This window comes from Bos javanicus, chromosome 11 (assembly GCF_032452875.1).
Source record: "Bos javanicus breed banteng chromosome 11, ARS-OSU_banteng_1.0, whole genome shotgun sequence".
In the NCBI taxonomy this organism is placed as follows: Eukaryota; Metazoa; Chordata; class Mammalia; order Artiodactyla; family Bovidae; genus Bos; species Bos javanicus.
This window is the reverse complement of record NC_083878.1, coordinates 19,428,202-19,454,787: the sequence shown is the minus strand read 5'-3', so window position 1 is coordinate 19,454,787 and position 26,586 is coordinate 19,428,202. Positions and strand designations below refer to the sequence as shown.

Below are 26,586 nucleotides of genomic sequence, written 5' to 3'. Positions count from 1 at the left end.
TCATATAACACAGTTATATGTGAAGGATATAATGATTTACAGTTGATTTTAAGTCTTTAGGTTAAGTTTTATAACTCTACTGGTTAAAGTAGCATTTGATCTATTCTAAAGAGAAGCCGTTTAATTTTATACCAAATGTTTAGTTTTTAATTCTATTTGAAGAAAATAACATTTATTCTAAATACAGGCATATCTTGGAGTTATTGCAGGTTCAGTTTCAGACCTGCGAAATAAAGCACATACATATCACAATAGAGTTAGTCACACGAAGCTTTTGTTTTTCCAATGCATATTAAAGTTATGTTTACACTGCACTAGAGACTGTTAAGTGGGCACATACCTTAATTTAGAAATATTTTGTTGCTGAAAAATGCTAACTATCATCTTAGCCTTCAGTGAGTCACAGTCTTTTTGCCTGGGGGAGGGTCCTGCCACGATGCTCATGGGTGACTGATCAGAGTGGTGGTTGCTGAAGGTTGGGGTGACTGTGGCAGTTTCTTAAATAAGACAGCAGTGAAGTTTGCTGCATCGATTGACTCTTCCTCTCACAAACAACTTCTCTGTAACATGCGTGGATGTTTGATAGCATTCTGCTTATAGTAGAACTCCTTTGAAAATGGGAGTAAGTCTTTTCAAACCCTGCCACTGCTTGATCAACAAGATTTATAATTATGTGACCTTTGTTGTCATTTCAACAATCTTCCCAGCATCCTCCCCAAGAATACATTCCTTCCCAAGAAACCACTTTCTTTGCTCATCCATAAGAAGCATTTCCTCATCCATCATGGGTTTTCTCATGAGATTGCAGCAATTCAGTCACATCATCAGGCTTCACTTCTAATTCTAGTTCTCTTGCTATTTCCACCATGCCCAAAACTTCCTTCACTGAAGTCTTGAACCCTTCATAGTCATCCATGAGGGTTGGAACTAACATTTTCCAAACTCCTGTTTGTGTTGACATTTTGACTGCTTCTCATGAATCACAAATACTTTTAATGGCATCTAGAATGGTAAATCCTTTCCAGAAGGTTTTCAATTGACTTTGCTTGGATCCATCAGAGAAATCACTATCTATGGCAGCTGTAGCCTCAAGAAATGTATTCCTTAAATAATAAGACTTGAAGGTCAAAATCACTCCTTGATCCATGGGCTGTATGTAGAATGAAGGTTTTGTTAGGAGGCATGAAAAAGCATGAATCTTGTATGTCTCTATCAGAGCTCTTGGGTGACGTTGTCATTGAACAATAATATTTGGAAAGATATCTTCTTTTCTGAGCAGTAGTTCTCAAGAGTAGGCTTAAAATATTCAGTAAACCATGTTGTAAGCATATATGCTGTCATCCAGGCTTTGTTGTTCCCTTTATAAAGCAAAGGCAGAGTAGATTATTATAATTCTTAAGGATCATAGAATTTTCAGAATGTTAAATGAGCATTGGATTCACCATTAAGTCACCAGCTACATTAACCCCTCACAAGGGAGTCAGCCTGTTGAGGCTTTGAAGCAGGTGTTGACTTCCCTCTAGCTATGAAAGTCCTAGGTAGCAATTTCTTCAAATAGAAGGCTGTTTTGTCTACGTGGATCTGTTATTTAGTGTAGCCACCTTTATTCATTATCTCAGCTAGATCTGGATAAATTGCTGCAGCTGCCACATCAGCACTTGCTACTTCACTTTGCACTTTATGTGATAGAGACAGCTGCTTTCCTTAAACTTCATGAACATACTTCTTCTAGCTTCAGACTTCTGCAGCTTTCTCACCTCTTTCAGCCTTTGTAGAATTAAAGAGAGTTAGGACCTTACTCTAGATTAGGCTTTGGCTTAAGGGAATGTTGTGGCTGATTTGATCTTTTATCCAGACCACTAAAACTTTCTTCACATTGTTTTGCATTCTTATCATCTATATTTTTACTGGAGTAGCATTTTCAGTTTTCTTCAAGAACTTTTTTTCTTTGCAGTCAAAACTTGGCTAACTGGAGCAAGAGACCTAGCTTTCAGCCTATCATTTCGGCATGTCTTCCTCACTAAACTTAACCATTTCTGGCTTTTGATTTAAAGTGAGAAGTGTGTATAAATCTTCCTTCATTTGAACACTTGGTCATTGTAGGGTTATTGATTGGTCTAATTATAATATTTTTGTGCTTCAGAGACTTAGGAAGGCTCCCCTGAGAGGGAGAGACGTGGGGTTTTACAGCTGGTCAGTGGAACAACCGACCAGTGTTTGTCAAGTTCACCATCTCATATGGGTGCAGTTCATAGCATGCCAAAACAATTAAAATATCAAGGATTAGAAACCACAGATCACCATAACAAATAGTAACAATTAATTAATACTATTGTTAATAATAAGATATAAAAGTTTGAAATATTGCAAGATTTACCAAAATGTGACATAGACACAAAGTGAACAGATTTCTATTGAAAAAATGGAACCAATAGACTTGCTAAGTACAGAGTTGCCACAGACTTTCAATTTGTAAAACAACACGGTATTAGCAAAGCACAACAAAATATTTTATACAGTGCCTGTATAAAATAAATCTATTTTTTGTAATGTTATATTTTTAATTACAGTTTCTATACAATATTATATGTTACAGGTATACAGTATTAGTTCAGTTAAGTTGCTCAGTCGTGTCTGACTCTTTGCGATCCCATGAATCACAGCACGCCAGGCCTCCCTGTCCATCACCAACTCCTGGAGTTCAATCAAACTCATGTTCATCGAGTCGGTGGTGCCATCCAGCCATCTCATCCTCTGTCGTCTCCTTCTCCTCCTGCCCCCAATCCCTCCCGGCATCAGGGTCTTCTTCAATGAGTCAACTCTTCGCATGAGGTGGCCAGAGTATTGGAGTTTCAGCTTCAGCATCAGTCCTTCCAATGAACACCCAGGACTGATCTCCTTTAGGATGGACTGGTCCGATCTCCTTGCAGTCCAAGGGACACTCAAGAGTCTTCTCCAATACCACAGTTCAAAAGCATCAATTCTTTGTCGCTCAGCTTTCTTCACAGTCCAACTCTCACATCCATACATGACTACTGGAAAAATCATAGCCTTGACTAGACGGACCTTTGTTGGCAAAGTAATATCTCTGCTTTTCAATATACTATCTAGGTTGGTCATAACTTTCCTTCCAAGGAGTAAGCGTCTTTTAATTTCATGGCTGCAATCACCATCTGCAGTGATTTTGGAGCCCCCCAAAATAAAGTCTGACACTGTTTCCACTGTTCTCCGATCTATTTCCATTGAAGTGATGGGACCGGGTGCCATGATCTTCGTTTTCTGAATGTTGAGCTTTAAGCCAACTTTTTCACTCTCCTCTTTCACTTTCATCAAGAGGCTGTTTAGTTCCTCTTCATTTTCTGCCATAAGGGTGGTGTCATCTGCATATCTGAGGTTATTGATATTTCTCCCAGCAGTCTTGATTCCAGCTTGTGCTTCATCCAGCCCAGTGTTTCTCATGATGTACTCTGCATATAAGTTAAATAAACAGGGTGACAATATACAGCCTTGACGTACTCCTTTTCCTATTTGGAACCAGTCTGTTGTTCCATGTCCATTCTAGCTATTGCTTCCTGACCTGCATATAGGTTTCTCAAGAGGAAGGTCAGGTGGTCTGGTATTCCCATCTCTTTTAGAATTTTCCACAGTTTATTGTGATCCACACAGTCAAAGGCTTTGGCATAGTCAATAAAGCAGAAATAGATGTTTTTCTGGAACTCTCTTGCTTTTTCGATGATCCAGTGGATGTTGGCAATTTGATCTCTGGTTCTTCTGCCTTTTCTAAAACCAGCTTGAACATCTGGAAGTTCACAGTTCACATACTGCTGAAGCCTGGCCTGGAGAATTTTGAGTATTATTTTACTGGCATGTGAGATGAGTGCAATTGTGCGGTAGTTTGAGCATTCTTTGGCAATGCCTTTCTTTGGGATTGGAATGAAAACTGACCTTTTCCAGTCCTGTGGCCACTGCTGAGTTTTCCAAATTTGCTGGCATATTGAGTGCAGCACTTTGACAGCATCATCTTTCAGGATTTGAAATAGCTCAACTGGAATTCCATCACCTCCACTAGCTTTGTTCACAGTGATGCTTTCTAAGGGCCACTTGACTTCACATTCCAGGGTGTCTGGCTCTAGGTGAGTGATCACACCATTGTAATTATCTGGGTTATGAAGCTCTTTTTTGTACAGTTCTCCTGTGTATTATTGCCACCTCTTCTTAATACCTTCTGCTTCTATTAGGTCCATACCATTTCTGTCCTTTATCGACCCCATCTTTGCGTGAAATATTCCCTTGGTATCTCTCATTTTCTTGAAGAGATCCCTGGTCTTTCCCATTCTGTTGTTTTCCTCTATTTCTTTGCATTGATTGCTGAGGAAGGCTTTCTTATCTCTCCTTGCTATTCTTTGGAACTCTGCATTCAGATGCTTATATCTTTCCTTTTCTCCTTTGCTTTTCGCTTCTCTTCTTTTCACAGCTATTTGTAAGGCCTCCTCAGATAGCCATTTTGCTTTTTTGCATTTCTTTTCCGTGGGGATGGTCTTGATCCCTGTCTCCTGTACAGTGTCACAAACCTCCGTCCATAGTTCATCAGGCACTCTGTCTATGAGATCTAGTCCCTTAAATCTATTTCTCACTTCCACTGTATAGTCATAAGATTTGTTTAGATCATACCTGAATGTTCTGGTGGTTTTCCCCACTTTCTTCAATTTAAGTCTGAATTTGGCAATAAGGAGTTCCTGATCTGAGCCACAGTCAGCTCCAGGTCTTGTTTTTGCTGACTGTATAGAGCTTCTCCATCTTTGGCTGCAAAGAATATAATCAATCTGATTTCAGTGTTGACCATCTGGTGATGTCCATGTGTGGAGTCTTCTCTTGTGTTGTTGGAAGAGAGTGTTTGTTATGTATGACCAATGTGTTCTCTTGGCAAAACTCGATTAGCCTTTGCCCTGCTTCATTTCGTATTCCAAGGCCAAATTTGCCTGTTACTCCAGGTGTTTCTTGACTTCCTACTTTGCATTCCAGTCCCCTATAATGAAAAAGACATCTTTTTTGGGTGTTAGTTCTAGAACGTCTTGTAGGTCTTCATAGAACTGTTCAACTTCAGCTTCTTCAGCGTTACTGGTTGGGGCATAGCCTTGGCTTACCGTGATATTGAATGGTTTGCCTTGGAAATGAACAGAGATCATCCTGTCGTTTTTGAGATTGCATCCAAATAATGCATTTCGGACTCTTTTGTTGACCATGATAGCTACTCCATTTCTTCTACGGGATTCCTGCCCACAGTAGTAGATATAATGGTCATCTGAGTTAAATTCACCCATTCCAGTCCATTTCAGTTTGCTGATTCCTGGAATGTTGACGTTCACTCTTGCCATCTCCTGTTTGACCACGTCCAATTTGCCTTGATTCATGGACCTGACATTCCAGGTTCCTATGTAATATTGCTCTTTACAGCATTGGACCTTGCTTCTATCACCAGTGACATCCACAACTGGATATTGTTTTTGCTTTGGCTCCATCACTTCATTCTTTCTGGAGTTATTTCTCCACTGATCTCCAGCAGCATATTGGGCACCTACCGATCCAGGTGTACAGTATAGTGATTCACAATTTTTAAAAGTTATTCTCCATTTATAATTATTATAAAATATTGGTTCTATTCCTTGTGTTGTACAGTATATCATTGTAGCTTATTTTATACCTAATAGTTTGTACCTTGTACTTCCCTACCCCTATATTGCCCTTATCCCCTCATAATTTTATCTTTAAAATGAGCTTCTTTTCATAAATGACACAGTTCAGTACTGATTAGAAAATAGATCAAGTTGTGCCTGTCAGAATCCCAAATCTGAATCTTCTTATTGGATACAGGAAACCGGGAAATAATGACTCAGATTGTGAAGAAGATAATACAGAATCCTTTGGAGTTTTGCCTTTTATAACCATTACTTTGTGCCTTTAGTCTTCAAACAAACAGTAAGTTTAGGCTGCAGTTGATAAAGCTACATACACGTACAGTGTTGTTTGAATCTGAGAACTAGCTTTAAAAATGATTGCCATGATGTGTTCATGTGTGTGAATATGTATGACTCTGTCTCCTCTCCTTTTTACCTTTTTCTCTCGAAAAATTCCTTCATTCCATTTTGGCTGTCTTCATTTTCTGTTTCCAATCTGTTGTTCGTTGTTTTCTCCTGGTATCCTATAAGAATTATTTAGGGGGGTAGGTTTGAATGGAGCTTTGAACTATTTGGATGTAAAAGAGACAAAAAAGTAAAAATTGAGATTATGGAGTAGGAAAATGAATTTTTTCTTTTTGCCAAGAAATACATTTTAGACTTGCAGTAAATTTCAAATAGTGCTTAGATATATGACCTAAAGCTGCTATAGTAAGATGAAAAACCAGTATGAAATTAAGGTTGTAAACATTTAAAAAATTTCCTTCAGAGGTTATCATCAGTTCTTTGAATGTTCTTAGCATAAACGTTGATTTTAATGACTGCTACAAATTAATAAGATCTCAAGTCTAGGGTTTCCGTGGTGGCTCAGATAAAGAATCTGCCTGCAGTGCAGGAGACCAGGTTTGATCCCTGAGCTGGGAAGATCTCCTGGAGAAGGAAATGGCAACCCACTCTGTTATTCTTGCCTGGAGAATTCCATGGACAAAGGAGCCTGGCAGGCTATCGCCCATGGCATCAAAAAGAGGAGGACGGACTGAGAGAGCTAACACTTTCACTTTTTTGTCACTTTCAAGTCCAATGAGTGAGATGAATAAACTGAGCTAGAAAATTCCATTTTCCTCCAAGATGTTTAACTGTAAAGTCATATGACTTTTTTGCCTGGTCAGTTCAGTTCAGTCACTCAGTCGTATCCGATTCTTTTCAAGCCCATGGACTGCAGCACATCAGGCTTCCCTGTCCATCACCACTTGCTCAAACTAATGGCCATCAAGTCAATGATACCATCCCACCATCTCATCCTCTGTTGTCCCCTTCTCCTCCTCCCTCAATCTTTACCAGCATCAGGGTCTTTTCAGTGAGTCAGTTCTTCCCATCAGGTGGCCAAAGTATTGGAGCTTCAGCTTTAGTATCAGTCCTTCCAGTGAAGATTCAGGACTGATTTCCTTAGGATTGACTGGTTCGATCTCCTTGCAGTCCAAGGGACTCATGAGAGCCTTCTCCAACACCACAATTCAAAAGCATCAGTTCTTCGGCACTCAGCTTTCTTTATGGTCCAACTCTCACATTCATACAGGATTACTGGAAAAACCACAGCTTTGACTAGACGGACCTTTGTCAGCAAAGTAATGTCTCTGCTTTTTAATATGCTGCCTAGTTTAGTCATAGCTTTTCTTCCAAGGAGCAAGCGTCTTTTAATTTCATGGCTGTAGTCACCATCTCCAGTGATTTTGGAGCCCAAGAAAATGAAGTTGCTTATTGTTTCCCTGTCTATTTGCTGTGAAGTGATGGGATCAGATGCCATGATCTTAGTTTTCTGAATGTTGAATTTTAAGCCAGCTTTTTCACTCTCCTCTTAAACTTTCATCAAGGGGCTCTTTAGTTCCTCTTCGATTTCTTCCCTGAGGGTAGTGTCATCTGCATCTCTGTGGTTATTGTTATTTCTCCTGGCAGTCTTGATTCCAGCTTGTGCTTTATCCAGCCCAGCATTTCACACGATGTACTCTGCATTTAAGTTAAATAAGCAGGGTGACAATATACAGCCTTGACATACTCCTTTCCCAATTTCCAACCAGTCCATTGTTCCATGTCCAGTTCTAACTGTTGCTTCTTGACCTGCATACAGATTTCTTACCTCTGTGTCCATCAACGTGGTGGACTGGTATTCCCAGTAAGGAGGTCTGGTATTCGCATCTCTTTAAAAATTTTCTACACTTTGTTGTGATCCACACAGTCAAAGCCTTTAGCATAGTTAGTTAATAAAGCAGATGTTTTTCTGGCATTCTCTTGCTTTTTCTGTGATCCAGCAGATATTGGCAATTTGATCTCTGGTTCCTCTGCCTTTTCTAAATCCAGCTTGAACATTTGGAAGTTCTTGGTTCACGTACATTTGAAGCCTAGGTTGGAGAATTTTGAGCATTACTTTGCTAGTGTGTGAGATGAGTGCAATTGTGTGATAGTTCGAACATTCTTTGGCATTGCCTTTCTTTGGAATTGGAATGAAACTAGAAGCCTTTTCAGAAGAAGACTCCCAAGAACGTTTTGAAAAAAGGCATCATTAATGGAATAAGTGATAACTCTTTTAGATTATGATGATACGTCCTGACATTTCCTAAATTAATGATTTGATTACTTTAGAGTTATATGAAACAAAATTATTGCTGTCTACTGTGACAACTGTAGTCCCTTAGCTGTTTATGTTTGACTATTTTATTGTATTATGGAATTTAGTAGGTGTTTTTTAAATTGAAGTTCAGACTAAACATGTTTTAAGCTAAAAGAGAATTTTGTATAATTTAGACGGGTGAAAGATGTTTGTTCTTAGAATCGGAATAAATTACCTGCCTTCTTGCCAGTGGTAATTGGGCTTGATTAAGTCAAAGGTAGTTGAAAGAGGTAACTGAGTATTTGTGAATCCATTTCTCAGTCACAAGCTGAATATAAATAAATATTTGGAGGATTGTTTTAGGTTCATTGTTAGAATAATGGCTGGTAGGTCTTTATTTCTAGTGTTCTTTGTAGTTGCTGACTTTTACTTACCTGACTTACCATCAAGTGGAGAAACTTCCTTAAAAAGTATTACTAAATAAGAACTTTATTTTGCCTGATTTCTATCATACTCATTTTCTAGATCTCAAAGTAATTGAAGCTCTTCTCAGAAACCTCTCTCTCAAAATATATGGGACATTTTACTTAAAGTATTTTTGTTGTTATTCTCCTGATAGACTTTACAGAGGATATTGCTCAATGGTGTGTTATTTCTGTCAGAAAAAGCATCCATAGAATGAATTTTGAATCTAAATTCTTTGTCTAGGACCATTTAAAATGAGTGTAACCAACCCAGAGTTCATTCCACATGGTCAGGTGACTTTTATTGTGCACATAGATAACAGACTGGGTGGCTACCTGCTGTCAGCATTGGAAAAGACTTCTCAGCTTTTAAGAGGTCATGTTTCTAGGTACCATATGAAAATCCTGTAGAGTAGACTAATATTGGAGCTATTTTTAACTGTACATAGTTTTATTTTCTGTTGTGAGTATAACTTCATGATACTTATTCTGAGATTTAAAAAATGTTAAGAACGCTTTATTTTTGAAGTTTTAAGTTTAAAGAAAAGTTTCAAAAATATTATAAGAACTTCTGGCTACACTTCACTCAAATTCACTAGTTTTTAAAACTTTTGCCATATTAGTCACATTTACTTTGTTATTATCTGTATGTGTGTGTACTTTAAAATTCTGAGCCACTTAGGAGACAGTATACCCCTATACCCCTAGGTCCTTTAGTATGTAATTCCTAAGAACAAGGGCATTCTCTGACAGCATATTACATTATCAAAATCAAGGAATTTTCAATAACACTATGCTATTGTATGAGTTATTATTTACACTCAAATTTGCTGGTTGCCCCAATTATACTCTGTAAGGACATCCCTTCTTCTTCCAAGACCCTGATATTAATATAATAATTATTTTAACTTTGATATATCTTAAATTAGTGTTATCTTTATGTAGATTTTTCCTTATCAAAATTATGGTAACAAAAATCACTAAACATAAGTTCTTCATAATTGATTTCCATTTGAATAAAGACTTTCAGGAGACACTTTGTGATAGTTTAGGTACTTGTTTTGACAGTTGCCTGATTTGCATGAGTCATCTAGTTTGGATAGAGCAGGCATTGGAATAGGTACTGGCTTTGTTACCATGGTTTTAGGGGCTATAACAGCTGTTTTCTGGACCTTACTTCATTCACTAGGTTAAGGACCTAATGACAATTGGCCCGCCCATCTCAGTGTGCATGTACAATTAAGATCTCTTTGAAGATTATTAAATAGTGTACAAAAAGTACTGTTACGATGCTGTTTTCAGATTCCATACATGGTAGATTATCGATAGATGACAATTTCTATTTTGATGAGAAGGAAAAGACTAAAGAGTTAAGAAGCTCCCTTTGTCATGTTTATCTTTAGATAATGACCATGTGATAAAGAGCTCTGTGTCTAGACAGAGCTGAGATTTGAATGTGGAAATTATCCACATGAAATAATGATGGGGTTTTCTGCAAGTGGTAGAGGTATCATAGACCACCGTCAAATGAGAGATGCCCATGGCTCTGGGCTACTTTCTCGGGGCATCCCTACAGAGCAGGTGGTGGAAAGGAAATTCTAATTCCCAAGTACTTCTAGATTTGTCAGTAGAGTGTTTCTCAGACGAGTCTCATTTCCTAACATCGCAGTTACGAACACAGTTGCAGAATAAATGAACTAAAGACAAATTAAAAGTCCATCTCCTACTTTTCCAGGCTCTTATGTGAATGTTCTTTTTTGTGTGAAGAAATGGTAGCTTTGACAAATTTGTGTTGCTCTTTAATTTTTTCTTTTTAGCAGCCAACTCTTCCTGCCAAATAAATAGAGTCATCAGTCACCCCACTCTTCCCATCAGCATCACTGCCCATGAAGATAGACACATCAAATTCTATGATAACAATACAGGTAAGAATGTATTTAAATTGATTATTATTGAAAAAAGAAATCATAACTGTAATTTTGGTGTCTGTTGGTGGCTTTATGTTCAGGGAATAGGCACTGAAACACAGATTCTCTCTCAGATCATTTGTTTTTACTTCATCTAATCTGCAAAGAATCAGTGTTCATGATAGCATATGGGATCATCTTGGTTTATTTAATAGTAAATAGGTGCCATATATTGACCCTAGACCAAGGTTATTACTCAGAACATAATGAAAAATTCATTCAGATACCAATAAAATGTTAATATATTGTGGAAAAGTAGAAACATGTTGGAAGTACGGGCATATATATGATCATTATGTTTTGTTTAAAATTGTTTAATTTTTTAAGATTCTTAGTGTTACAGATGGAAAACCCCTGAGTCAATACTGATTATTTGGTCCTGATGGATTTGCATTGGGGTATGGAAGCTTTCCCAATTTTTATTAGGTTATTTTTCACTAGTCTAAAGGAAACATGAAGAGCTGACTGGGAGAAAAACTCACTGTATTAGTAGCCATATTTACTTGAGAATCTGCTATCGACTTTTGTTAACTTTGTTTAGCTGCGATTGATGAATAATTTAGTATTTTTAATATCTTTCCATATACTCTTTCCACCAAAATTGTGGCCAGATTTTCTGTCCCTTTGTCTTTGTCACAGTCTCTTCTTCTCTTTCCACAACCTATAATTTGCTTGTAGCTAAAGGATCCAAAGTTAGTGATTAATAATGTCTGAATTTTAGTTAATGAACATGGCTTAAAGGAATGTTTGTGTACAAATTACTGACTTCCATATTGTGAAAGACAAAAATATAATCTGAAAGTTGACCTTTTGTTTCTCATCATCACCATGGCTAGAGCAAGGAGGGAGACATGCATTGTTTTAGCAGTTGGGAAAGTCTTTGATGCAGAGACTACACAGAGAGGGGTGGTTGGTGGAGCCAGTACAGTGTGGTAGCTGGCTGATATTCAGGATGAGAAAAACTATGACTAAAGAGTAACAATCTCTTTTTCCAAAGGCAAACTGATCCACTCGATGGTAGCCCACCTAGAAGCCGTTACAAGTTTAGCAGTTGATCCAAATGGCCTGTACTTAATGTCTGGCAGTAAGTACAGCTTTGAATTATTTATTTGTTCTTACAGTTTTCACATTTAATGTAATTTTTCTCTTAATTTCTTTTCTTTTAATATAGGTCATGACTGTTCAATACGTTTATGGAACCTAGAAAGTAAGACGTGTATCCAAGAGTTCACAGCTCATCGGAAAAAGTTTGAAGAATCAATTCATGATGTAGCTTTCCACCCATCCAAATGCTATATAGCCAGTGCTGGGGCGGATGCACTGGCTAAAGTCTTTGTATGACACAATGCATCATCTTCACCTTCTAGCTCTTTATAAGTAATCAACTGCACAAAAGAGATACAGAAGACCAGGGCAAGAGTCAACCCATCCAGCCCTTTTGTTCTGCTGAAGGAGCACAGAGAACATTTGTTAAAGTATAGTTTTGCAATTCGTACACTGTTTTCTAAAACTAAGGTTTGTTCAGGTTGCTGCAAGCTCAGCTGAATCTGTGAGCCTGAAAACTTTAAAATTTTTCCCCAAACAGGAGCTTTTATTTCTGAGGTTGTTCTAATTCGCTAGGCAGGCCTGAGCGAAGAACAAACATAGGTTTAGCTTGTCCCTATTGAATAATAGGGCATATTATAAGGGATAATTAAAAAGCTTGATTACTGGGAATGAATAGAGGAAGAATGGCAATTTAGACCTAGTTCTCCCCTGAGAAATCTTGTTAAACATATTAGATAGTTAAAACGGTAATCTTTATCACATCTACTGTACTAACCCCTATGTGCATAATGACCAAACAGTGTTAAAATGAGTTTTTAATTTAGCTCTCCTTTCAACTGTTCTCATAAAGCACCTGGCAAAACATTTTACTTATTAGAGGGAAAAAAATGCAATAATATGTTAAATATATTATTATTCAGAAATGCTAAACAAATATTTAGTTTGTAAGCAGATTTCTATATTGTATTAACATTTTTGAAAATAGATTTGGTACCATTCTAAAGTTTAGCTGTCAAAAATACTCACCATTATGAAGAATAGTTGATACGAGTCTGCTTTTACTAAAGAATTTAACTTATTCAAGTTGAAGATTGGGTTTATTTTTAATGGCAAGCAGGGCATATCTTTATAATGATTTCTGTTAATTTTAAATTTCACTTTATTCGTGTGATATTTATAGTATCAGAGTGATTATTTCATATTGATGAAATCGTATCTTGTAGTGATTGAAAAGCTGGAAGTTACTTGCAAGTACTCACTAGAACCCACATAACCATGCTTCACATGATCTCTTTCTTTGTCTCTGATATTAAAATTATCTGACACCTACCAAAAATAGTTCATAATTATTATGTTTTAATGGTCCAAAGGGTATGGTTAACCTCAGGCAGCTGTCTTTGCAGAATTACTAAATAAAGCAAATGTTTGTGCCCCAGAAGTTCCATTATTAATATCTCCAAGAAGTAAAACCTCTTGGAAATCTGGATGGAATAGTTTGGTGTATAATATTGCCTAGAGGGTTCTCTCTTTCTTTCCCTTGCCCTACCCCACCTCCAGTGTTTCATTGGAATACATAGCATGTTTTAATGGGCAGTGAGTCAATATTGTTTCTGAGGAAAACCATGTCTTGAAGGCCTGGGGTTCTCTGAGCTCACCTTACCAATGACCCACATAGGGTTAGCTCTTGGGATTTATGTGACCCCACTGTCTGGAGATGGTATGTAGACCTTATCCCTGCAGCTGTCTCCGCTCTTCCTCATGCACTTTCTTATTTGTCCAATATGGCAGAGACCAATCTGGAAATCAGAAATTTTACTAATTATCAAATTTTCAGTAAAATGTACTTTGGCTCTCAGATGTAATTTCTACATTCCTATGCCACATATTCCATTATCATAGCAATGGCACTTCTAATACGTACATTTACTCCCTGAAGAAGTATTAACATGATAGTGTGGGTATTAATTGACAATTTTTCTTTAAAATTTCTGCTTGTCTGCCTCTAGAATTCTGCAGTATACAGGCAGATTTTCTTTAAGGACCTTTGTTAAATTTTCCTGGTTGATACACAAATATGCTTTATTTTGACACGGCTACCTTGTCATTTTATATGTGCTTAACAATGGGCTCAAGGGACTGCTTTGTACATTCAAATGAATTGACCTGGACATGAGCTACCAGGTAAATGTTTATATTCCTGTGCGGGTATAGAATTCCACGTTGTGTTTGGTGAATTCCTTTTTGGCTTCTTCACAAAGTAAATAAATTATGTCACTGACCTAACATTTGTAGAAGGATACTGGAAAATTTCAGTCAGGTGCTCTTAATTGGCATATTTGTGATGGATGATTACAAGCTATTGTTCTACCAATTATTGCTTTAATTACCTTCCAGGGTGTTCAGTGCCTGCTTTACTTCTGTCAACTGGAATTCTCAAAACTAAGACACTCTCTTCACCTGCATTTTAGGTCTCATGGTTGAAATTTTTCTATTAGTAAGTGGAAAATAACCATGAGATATGTAGACTGTAGTGCAAATGATGGAACTGTTGAAAGTTCCTTAGAAAGCCAATGCTGTGCTCTTGGAGGTTGTACCAGAAACAGGGATTTCTTCTCCACTAGCACTATTACGATCTCAGCCTAGAAATGAGCCAAAGCTGTCTTCCAACCAGATAGAAGCATATATATGTGTGTGTGTTTGTCTGACTTTTCCATCAGCCTATCAAAACTTCAATGAAAATTGACAGAATGAACAAATCCCAGATTTGAACAATGATTGAAATGCTTTCATAGTGCTTTATTTGTAAATATTTTGAGTGAAATGTATTGGAAGAGTATGAAAATCAGCAGATGAGGTGGGTCCCTGCCTTATTTTCATATGCTATGGGTACATCCCTGGGAGCTTGCAGCACCCTTCTCGAAACTCCTCTGTCATATGGAGCTCATTTGCTACTCAAACCATAGACAGATATTTAACATAAGTGATATAATGACCTTCAGTATTTTTCTATTGAACACGTTTAGCAGTTTTTGCCATTAAACAGATTAATTAGTTATGCAAAGTATTTAGCTTTTATAATCATTTTAGTTATGACTAAAAGGGGGGAAATTGAGCTGTATCACTGATAATGAACTTTGTGAGAAATTTTTTGTTTATCTGAGTTTCATTCCTTCAGTGTTCTTGCTATAAGTTTCTTTTGGAGATAATGACAAAAATTTATTTGAAAATGTCTAAAATGTATGTATATTTTATAAATATATATTATATATATTGTAGGGATATATATAATATATATAGACTATATATTATATATATATATATAAAACCATAGGTGCATTTTACTGTTTTGTATTTTCATTTTTGGAGGTAGTGTCCACAGCAGGTAATGATGAGTATGATGAGTGTTGTGCTGTTTGCTTTGCAGTATAATATATAGTTCTAAATGTTTAAATTACTGTATATATGATATTCATTATAGGCTAGCATGCTTGTTTTAAAGACTGTCATTCTAGTTTATTAAAATCTGAATGTAAGAAAACCTGGCTATTCAAATGTGAATTGAAAAATGTTCCATTCTCAGTACTGAACTATTTCCATTGAGCATTCAGGATTTTTGACAAAACCGATATCATCAAGAAGGCAATAGCTAGAGAAAGAGAGGTGCCTTTAAAAAAAAAAAAAAATACAAATTCAGCCTTACAGTGAGGATGAGGATTGAGTTGTTTTGTGGGGAAGAGGTATGAGAGAGTGTGTGTGAGTGAGTGTGTGTGTGTGTGTGTGTGTGGTGATGTTTGAATGTTTGCCCATCTGTGAAGGTCCTGATTTGTGACCATCAGTGTCTTTTTAATGTGTCTGTAAAACTTCTAGGACTTCAGGGGACATTTCATGCGCTGTCTTCGTGCTCTTCTGAGCACCAAAAGTACTTTCCAAGAATTCTGAATGTGAATTCCTAGAAATTTCAGTAGAGAAGAAAATAACTATTATTTCATTATAAATCAAGTTCAGGTAAAAGGAGATATTACTGATTCATCAAAATTACAGGCTCTCATTAATGTTAGCTAAGTAAATGTAATTTTTAAAGGCTCATTTTTTTTTTAGTACTTCATTTATTTCCCCTTTACACAAGAGCATGTCATGCAATTCTTATATGATGAAGATTCAACTAGTAAAAATTGTTTTTAAATTAAACACCTGAACTAGTTAAAATTCCACCTAAGAATAGTATTTAAATGGCATCTTTCATATCTACCTCTTTGTCATTGCTGCCATTTTTGACTCAAGCAAATCTTTATGACATCGAAAATAATGGTTGGATGCAATTTAAAAAATCTTTGTTGGTGCTTTTCTCAGGCTATGTCATTTAAGTTATATTGAACAAAGGTGTCACAAATCAGATTGAAAGGCTTCGAATTAATTTTGATTTTCTTTTGAAAGAACTGCTTAAAATTTGTCATCCATGTTGATAGTGAGCTGGAGATAATCTCTGGTTAGTATATGTCTATGTGATGTTTTCAACCAAGAGCCGAGTTGTTATTGATTTACATGGGAAAGGAGCTCTGATTTCCTTCAACTTACTTTATTCTTTGAAAGCTGTTTCAAGGCTATTCAGTACATAATCACTCATTTTATTTGCTCAGAAGTTGTCTCTGTTACTGTGTTACTTGTTTAGTTATTTATATAATTGCAGTATTTTGTTTTAACACTGGGATTCAGGTTGTACAAAAGTAGTAGCTGACAGAAATTGTATGTATATTTTTCTGAAATGTATCAATTCCTTAAATTCATTTTAGAGGAAGGTCCAGAAAACTAACATATCCGTGTTTAAAAACAAAGGTCAGGTCCTTTGTAGATGATTTGAACCATTTGACTTTTGCTCCTGAAAGTTTTTTAATTGGCCATATATCCATCATCCAGCTGGATCTCAGTGTCATTCCTCGGGACACCACGTTCACAAAGTCTGTTCACAAACAGACTGTATCTTTTTTTTTTTTAATCCAAAAAAAGCAAATATAAAGCCAAACAGAGATCTCTAGATCCTACTTACTTATTCTAGCAGTATTCCTGAAGTGGTGCTTAAGGGTCAGAATTTCCTGGATCTTTGCTAGTCAAGCTTTAGATTTGATTTAACTGGGACCACATGCGTGTCATCCCTCTGATGCAAATTAGAAAGTTGATTTTATTTCAGATTAACTCTGATGTCTGCCTGGGTTTTTCGCAGGCCTTGAACCAGTGAGTGCCTTGTTAATGCAGAATGGTTTTTCCCTGGTTGTGTGTTAGCTCCTCTCTGAAAATTTCTCAGAGGACGGTATTTTAGTTGGCTTGTAGAGAGCTGCTAGATTTGGTATTATCAGCAATCAGAAAGCTTTCAGTCTGCCGCATTCCACCCTCCCTACTTTCTTCTCATTGTTTGGCTGAAATTTACCTCTTGTGAGAAATAAATGCAACCCCCTTCTCATAACTTTTTTCCAATCCAGATTAAGAGATACCCTTTATACCTGTCCCAACTATATAATCTAATACCTGTTTTTTGTTTTTAGGAAGAACCACTTCTTTGTAATCCTGTAATCCACTGCTTGTTTTATGTTTCTCAAGTTCAGTTTACTAGAGCTGACCTCAGGGCATCAGTTCAGATTCCTAAACAGCTCCTTTTCTCCATACCCCTTCACCCCTCTAACTGGTGAGCCCTGAGCCAGATGGTTTGATCTTCAGGTATTTTAAAATTTAAATATAATATCAATTAATGTAAATTAATCCAAATGCTAATTTTTGTGGTGCAAGAAGTTTCTCTTGTAAATTCAGGATATGGATAAGCTAATTAAGATATCCTTTTTTGGTGGCTCTAAGTGTATTATTTGTTTTTAAATAAAGTGTACAAATATAGATAAGGTGTCTCATGAATTGAAATATTTGTCAGAATGGAATCTAGTGGATTTGCAGTTAAAATACTTTAATACAACTTGATTTTGTTTGGGGGGGAGGTGGTAAAGGGGTGCAGAGAAATAAAAGTGTATTAGGTAAAGTAGATGTGAATCCACAGAGATGAACCGATCTTAATTATTGATTGTAAGGAAGATGGAGAAATTTATTGTTATAGAAACTTTGGACCTTTGGAAAGCCAGTAAAATTAAAATACCCCACACAATTGGATCATGATATTTTTAGGGACACACATATATATTTTTCCTAAAATATTCAGTTACAGAATTTTAAAAATCCTATACACACATACACATATAAATTTAATGTGCTTTTACTTATTTTTTTATTTGGCTACTTAAAAAGCATAAGCCTTCTGCCCCTTGCACCTTCAAATCAACAGTATTTTTCAAGGGCTCCCCCTGCCCAGAGCTTGACAATCTCTTTGTTCCAATCTGGAGTCACAATACTATACAGAATCTAAAAAGCACCTCTTCTGGTGTCCTTGAAACTATCCACTGTTCTGTGATGTTTTGTATGCTGCCGTAGCGTTCTATTTGGTATGTACACGTGCTTCAGTATTATCAGAAATGTCTCTTTTGTCCCTTGTAATGAGAACTGAGCCGTGATTTGCTGGAGTTACTGTAGAGTAATCTAGCTCAGAAGGTCAAGATGGCTCCAGAAGTGTTTCATGGATTGTTGGACCCACTGGGGTCAGCCCAGGTTCACAGTGGTATTTTAACCTCCATTGGGTTTCCCAAAGGCACCACTAAGATTTTAAGGAATCCTAGGTTGTCCTGGCACCAGAGTATTCCCCCAGGAACACCTGGAAGTCTGGTAGCACCTTTACTTCAAACACTATAACCATAATGCATCACTTCACTTGTTACTTCTCAGTTATAACTATTGCTAATGATGATGGGACGCTTGAGTTCTATGGAGAAGCACTGGCATGCAACTCTTAAAATTAGATTCCATATTTTCCAAAACACAAACTTCAGTATATTTTGTATACTTTTCAAAACAAAACAGAATCCAAAACCTGCCTAACAGAAAATTACTTAAAGTTTCACTAAGATCTTACAGAACCCTGAGCCCTTTTTTATTACTTAGTTGATACTATATTAAAGGTAATGGTGGTTTTGGTCAGACTTGGAGGAATATAATCTGCAGTATCTTTCCCATCAGAAGGGTATATTTCATAGAAAATTCTCTTGTCCCTAGTTTTTTAGCTAGTCACCTTATAGGATGACTGGTCTAGATGCTTAAAGAGATAATTAATCCAGTGGGCTAGCCTGGTGGCTCAGACGGTGAAGAATCTGCCTGCAATGCCGGCAATCTAGGTTTGATCCCCAGGGAGGGAAGATGCCCTGGAGAAGGGAATGGCAACCGACCCCAGTATTCTTGCCTGCAGAATTCCATGGACAGAGGAATCTGGTGGGCTATAGTCCATGGGGTTGCAAAGAATCAGACACGGCTGAGCAGCTCACACACACACACACACACACACTCAGCAAAACATCTGTTAAATAGCACTTAGAGTACTAGAGTTAGTATTGTTAATTTATGTGCCAAAGTTTTTCATGCCCTCATAAGATCTAGGGTGTGTATCAGGTTCCCAATCTATAACCTCAAACCAAAGATATTTTTTAATTACCTCATATAATAGCACCATCAAAATAAGGGTAATGGTAGGGAAGCCCATCATCATTCACAAATGAGAATTCACAAACTGAAGAACTTTGATTTTTAAAAAATGCGTTCATGGAAGGCAAAATTCAGTGTTAGGCATAAGCATGTATTAAGAAAATAAGCAGCTTGTGGTTTATATAAAGTGTTGAAACATTAATGTATACTGACATCCACCTACTGTTTGCTTACAGAAGGGAATCAAGGCAGTTCAGTTGCTAAGTCATGTCCAACTCTGCGACCGCATGGACTGCAGCATGTCAGGTTTCCCTGTCCTTCACCATCTCCTTGAATTTGCTCAGGCTCATGTCCGTTGAGTCGGTGATGCCATCCAACCATCTCCTTCTCTGTTACCCTTTTCTCCTTTTGCCCTGTCTTTCCAAGATTTGGAAGCTCATTGGGTCTTTTCCAATGAGTCAGTTCTTCGTATCAGGTGGCCAGAGTATTGGAGCTTCAGCTTCAGCATCAGTCCTTCCAGTGAATATTCAGGAATCAAGGCAATAGTTTTTCATAAATAAATAAGGTTAACTTACATTAGAGCAAAAGAAATTCATCAGAAAGTTTGTTCTGGGTGTCGGATAATTTGAGAGCATAGGGGAAGATGAGCCTCTGATCTGAACGCATCACCCATTGTTTTCCTTTCTCTTTAGATGGCCTGGAAAGACGGCCTCTAAGGTCCTTTCGGTCTCTCAAAGTCAATGGTTCCAGTTCTGGTTTGTTTATCATTGATTCCTGTTGTATAAATTAACAATTTTTAGGAAATACATCAAAATACCCTGGAGTTCCCTGGTTAAACAAACTGTCAGGTGACATAACTTTTTATTATATTGTAGGAAGCTATATTAAGAGAGGCCCAGGTACACTGTGTCATCTGCATAAGTCAGAAGGAAGACCAGACACGTAAGAAATGTCCTAATTGGACCAAGTAGTAATCTCATGAAAAGATAGAATCATTTTAATAGGATGAGTTCTATTTTGAATGATTCTGACTGTGCTTTTGGAATCATTTAAAAAAATATTTTTATCTTTTTCTACAGACTTTGAGCCCACATGTTTCAGAATATCCTATTGATGGAGTTATTTCACTCAGTGTATATTTTAGAAAAAGAACAGAGTGGTCTCATATGTCTTTCTGACAGTCATTTATGGATAACACTCCTGACCCTCACTCCCCACCAATACCCAAGTGCCATGTAGGAATTCTTCCATATGTTATAAATATCTCAGCATTTTGCTGACTGGAAAAGCAGTATTTTTATACATAGCTTGCAGGTAAACCATGGAGCCTTGTGCATTTGATGCGTGTTAAAATGCATGGAGCATTAAAATAGAGCATGTGTAGCACATAAATAATGTTAATTGTGTCCCTTCAGAGTGAACGAGGTCAAGATTAGATCTTGCCATTCACAGATTTTGAAAATACGCATGTTTAGCCAAAATCAGTTCGTTTAAGTGGACACTTTGTTTTTCAATGAAATAGTGCCTGTTCAATTTCCTTGTGTGTCTCAGAGTCAGAAGAAATGAGGCTTTCTCTCAGCTCTAGAACATTTCAGACTTCCTTTTATTCCTTTGATAGCCTTTTAAACAAGCAGGACAATAAGTTACTTAGTTCTCATTGTTGTGAGATACCTTGAAATATATATGTATTGATTGCAATTTTAAAAAATAAAGCTTGCAAGCAGACCTTTTTTCTCTTTCGAAACACCATTGCTTTCTGGAGGCAGAAATAATTTTACTTTCGAACTTTAAGATTATAGATCCAGGCAGTTTTATACCCTCAATGTATGCAAGTTGCATATAGTTTGCCTCTACAGATAATCATGTTTTATTTTTGTGTGAATTTTAGAAATTGTTTTCAGGGTACAAAGATTCGCAAGGAAGATACAGTAAGTCTGATTTACATATATTATCTTTCAAAATCTTGTGGATTTTTTTGAGGCATGGAGAACAGGCAGTGATGAGTTTTATTCTGAATGCCTTGATTCTAAACTCATTCTCAACTCGGATTTTACCTATTAGTTATTGCTCATTTGTCACCTAAAAATAAGAGGTGATGACTCTTTGTTGTCTCTGTAAGCTCCTTGAGGCAGGGACCATGTTTTTTTTTCTTATATTCCCTTTAACACCTCTCCTGGTGCCTCACCATGTAGAAAGTACCCTATAAATATTTATTGGTTGAGTGACTGGAGAACACTTATTAAAACTCTAAATCAATCCAGAACATCAAAGACAAAGGTGAGATCGGGGGAAGTGTCCCTGCCAGTCCCTAGGTGATCTCAGGTGTATTTAGGTATGTGGAACTGATGCTCAGATTAGGTCTGCACCTTCCTTGGGAAAAATTCGGACCTCACCTGGAAGGTGACGACAGAATGCCCAAGACAGCTCCCTCTTCTACTGTCCATTTCCAATTTTGCCTTCTTTGAACCTGAGCGAACCATGTGGGGAAGTAGGTAGTCTCTACAAGCCCTGTTGTGTCCCTTCTGTCCCCTCAACCTTGTGAACACTAACCCACTGGCCTCTGATGCCTTGAGAGGGGACTCTCCAACCTGGAAGCTGACCCTGCCTTGGCCAGCTTGGGCCCAGACTGTACGCACTACTCTTCCCCTGTGACCCGCAGATAGTCCTGCTCTGCCTGTCTTTTTTTTCTCTCCAAAGAGGTAGGAAGCTTCCTCTAGTAGAACGTTGTCAGGAAAGGCATTCCTCTGGGGAGTGTAGAACAAAATCCCTCAGGATGCTCTTAGTGCTGTTTTTGTCTTGAAGATTTGATGCAATTATCTAAATGTTTATTCCAACTACTAGGAACAGTTGTGTTGTCTTGATTTGTAGCTGCCACTCCATCAGGGCCCAGGAGGCTTGAGGTGTTGAGCTGAACAGCTTAATTGCTGTAGGAATAGAAGAGTCAACTAATTAGACATAGGGTAGGGTATTTGTATTTAACAATCAAATGACTTTCAAATCATTAATAGAATTATTGAAGAGTAGTAAATTATGTGACTGTGAATTTGTCCAACTAAATAAGCCTCAAAATGATATTAAACCTATGTATTAGGTGAGAACTATTGTGTCCTTTTTAATTATTAAAATATGATTCCTTTACGATCAGTATAGGAAAGAACAAGATTTTGGCCTGGATACAGGACATTTGTTGTCATGAAACTTTAGATAAGCTAATCTGAGTTGGTTTGTCATCTATGAAATGGGTATCATAGATCTGCCTACTTAGATAACCCCTGATAAAATGTCAGACAGTAATAAGTATCCAAGAAATAACTATTACTCACTGTTTGATTTCAGTCTTCTTACCATGTTAATTCGGGCTTCCCTGGTGGCTCAGAGGGTTAATCATCTGACTGTAATGTGAGAGACCTGGGTTCAATCCCTGGGTCGGGAAGATCCCCTGGAGAAGGAAATGGCAACCCACTCCAGTACTCTTGCCTGGAGAATTCCATGGGCAGAAGAGCCCAGTAGGCTACTATGTAATTCTGTCACAGTCCTGATAGCTTCTGAAATACCAGGTTTTTAGGAGAAATAAGGTTAAAAGGAACGTCAAGAGGAGCCCTAAAGAAGTTACACATAAAATATTACTTTCCTCAACAATTGAGTGCCTGCTTTGTGCCAGACAGTTCTAGGTGCTGACACTCAGCAGTGAACAGACAAAACCCTTTACCTGATGGAGCTGACATTACAGTTGGGGGAAACAATATAAGTAAAAGACATAGAATATTAGTGATAACTGTTGAGAAAAAATAGAGGAAGGGTAATGATTTGGTGTTTTTCAGATTAAAAGAGTGATACAGATTAATAATACTATGGGTGTACTAAGTCGCTTCAGTCGTGTCTATTGTGTGACCCTGAGAACTGTAGCCCGCCAGGTTCCTCTGTCCATGAGCTTCTCCAGGCAATAGTACTATAAAATATTACCATTAAAAGAACATCACAAATGAGCAATAGATGAACTAATAAAGATGCATAATGACAAAACTAATCATATTCCACCATATCATTTCACTCCCCCCTCCCTTGTAGCAGCCTGATATATCTGTCTTTATTCACACAGATATGTGTACCCAAATATTACAGGGTTTTGTCTTTTTCTGCAGCTTTCCAAAATGTGATGTGTATTGTGAACCCCTTACAAGTCTGGACATACATACATCTCTTAAATTCCTTAATATACATTCACAGCTTTATATAAATGAGATTTTTTTAGTGCGTCAGTTTGCTTTAAATGGGATCGTGTATATCCTCAGCATCTTTTCTCGTACAATAATGGATGATGAAAATCCCTCCAGGTCTGTCTTACAGCTCTTACTCTTTTTAATGCTGGGTAATACTTTATGATGATGAAGACATTATTAAACCTCTTCCACGTTGATGGGCGTTTACTTTGTGAGCAGATTGTAGCTGTTACAGCCATTGTGCCTGCGTGCATATTCATGACCGTGATATTTCACTTCTATGGAATAGATTCCCTGGAGTAGGATTACTGGGCCAAGGGAATATGTAGATACAAAATTTTTAAATAGATATTGACAGGTTTCCCAAAATGCCTGGACAATTTATATTTCCATAAGTAAATGTTTGAAAATACTCTTATCCTTTATACCCATTAGCAATTTTTTAAAAAGGAAAGGAAAAATAAAAGCCTGGTGGTAGGTATAGTGATTTCTCAGTGTTATTTTATTTGCATTTTCAATACTACTGTAAATCTGGACAATTTTCCATATGTTCTTTGGTGATTTGGATTTCACTCATAATTAAATGACCTATTATATTAGTTTTCTATTGCTGCATAACAAATTACCACAAATCTAGCAGCTTAAAACAGCACCCACTGATTATCTCATACTTCTGTGGGTTTGAACTTCTTTCAAAGCAGGCTTTGATTGGGCTCTCTATTTGGTTCTCAATAAGGCTGAAATAAAGGTTTGTGCCAGGCTGGGCTTTTAACTGATGGCTCTGGGGGAGAATACATTTCAAAGCTCATTGATGTTGGTGGAATTCTGTTCTTTGGAGTTGTAGTATGGTGTAGGATGGAGGTCAAGTGTTGTTATCAGCTCCTAGAAGCTTCCCTCCAGCCCTTGCACATAGTCCCCTCTATCTGCAAAGCTAGCAAGGATTCATCAAATCCTCCTGCTTTGACTCTCTTTGTTTTCTGCTACCAGTCATAGAAGACGACTCTTTTAAAGGACTCATGTGACTAAGTTAGGTTCACCCAGAAAATGTATATTAAAAAATATATATAAAGTATATATTTAAAATCTATGTTAAAATGACCTTTCTGTATGTTAAGGTCAACTTGTTAGTATCCTTAGTTATATCTGCAAAGTCTCTGCCCTGTAAATGTAGCATTATCATAGGCGTAACACCAGGGGCAGAGATCATGGGAACCAGCTAAGAATTCTGCCTACCATAAGGATGTATATGTATATTTTATTTATAACTATATTCATTTTAATTTTCATATTTTTGCTTATGGTTCTATTGTGTTTGTGTTTTTATTTAACTAGTTTGTAGGAGCTTTTAATATAGTAAACCTTCCTATTCTTGGTTGCAAACATTTTTTCCTAACTCTTATTAGCTGTGTGTTAACCACATTAAAAAGTACTTTTTCCATAGAAAATTTGGCCATTTGGATTTCACTCTCAAGGTGAATTGTGTATTTGTATTTTTAAATTCACATTTAAAATTTTAACTCATTTTTATTCATTTTAAGCATTTTGCCCATATTTTCATTGTCTTTTTTAGAAAAATTGTAAGTGCTCTTTGTTATTATATATAAACTCTCTTGCAGATTTTCTCCAGATCTAAGATTTTTCTGTTGACCATATTTATAATATTTTTCCCATTCAAAATTTTATATTAGTATATATCCAAAATATTATTTTAGTTTTCAAAATACAAGCACTTGTGAATATATTTATAAACATTTTGAAGTATTCTGTATTGTTTAAGGTCTGCACCCCTGGGTGGGTTGTGTAGTCTCCTGGAATGACTTCTGCATTTTATTTTTGGTTTTAGTTGTTAATGTTTTTTGTGTTTGTCTTTGCTCCATTTGGAATTTATTTTAGTATAGAATGCAAGCTATAAGTACAACTTTCTTCCAAGTGAGTTGCCAGTTGTCCCAGCACCTGTTATTAAACTATCTTTTCCCAATGAATTGAAACACCAATTTTGTCATATATTAAATTGTCACATATGATGAGATTTATTTCTCAATATGCTATTCTGTTTCACTTCTAGTTCTCTTTGCATATAGCAATATCATATGGATTCAATTACAGTGGCTTCTATTCTGTTTGTGAACAATGGTTTTATAAAATGATCAGGCAGAGCATTCTCCCACTCCATACTCTGCCTGCTATTCTTTGTCTACTTTTCTTGGCCATTTGAAGTTTGTGATCATTTTAAATGATTAAGAGTTGAAATAACATTAAATTTTCAGATTAATTTTGGGAAATTTGACATATGATATTGTCTTCTAAGAACTAATCATTTTCTGTTTGCTCAGATCTTGTCTATATACTAGATTTGAAGTTCTCTTCATTTAAATCTTATGTCATTTTTATTAAATATTCTTGTTTCTTAGCCTTTTGGTCATTACTGTGAATGGTCATGTAAATGGATTTTTTTCTCCATTTCCTTTCTAAAGGATCATTATAAATAAAGAAGAAGCTTTTTTTTTTCTTTCCCTGTGTACTTATCTGGTATATAATAAATTTATTATATATACTTAGGAAAATTTCTCATTAATTTCAGCAATTTTCACTAGAGTCTCTTGGATTTTTAGAAATATAATGATGACACTCACAAAAATAATACAACTTGTTTTTTGTGATGTTTGACAGATTATTTTCTACAATCTTTATTGTCTAGAAATTCCATCATACTGGTGATAGGCAGACATCTCTGTCATTGTTTTTAGTTGAAATTGAGTATTATTTAGAATATTTGTGTTGCTACTTATAAAAAAACACTTTATCTTATTTAAATATATTCTTTCCTGTTTTATCAAGAGATTTTCTTAGATATGACTGCTAAGTTTATCCAATGCCTTTTTAGCATTTTTTGATATGATCATGTGTTACTTTCTTTCAGTCTGTTGACTAGATGGATTATGCGTGGAGTTGCTGACATTAAACCACTCTTGTCTCCTTGTAATAAAGCCTGCTTGGTCATAATGTGGTATTCTTTTCTTATAAATCAGTATTCTAGTTGCTAAT

The 26,586-nt window shown here is 36.6% G+C and overlaps 1 protein-coding gene across 1 annotated transcript in view; it reads left to right on the top strand.

The window, feature by feature from the left end:
- STRN (striatin) overlaps window positions 1-26,544 on the top strand; it is a 120,872-nt gene extending 94,328 nt beyond the window's left edge. Inside the window, exons 16-18 of the mRNA XM_061432080.1 lie at window positions 10,562-10,669; window positions 11,709-11,795; window positions 11,883-26,544. Of these exons, the coding sequence (XP_061288064.1) occupies window positions 10,562-10,669; window positions 11,709-11,795; window positions 11,883-12,052 (365 nt within the window). The 3' untranslated portion in view covers window positions 12,053-26,544. The remainder of the gene's footprint in view (window positions 1-10,561; window positions 10,670-11,708; window positions 11,796-11,882) is intronic.
- Window positions 26,545-26,586: the final 42 nt, after the last annotated feature.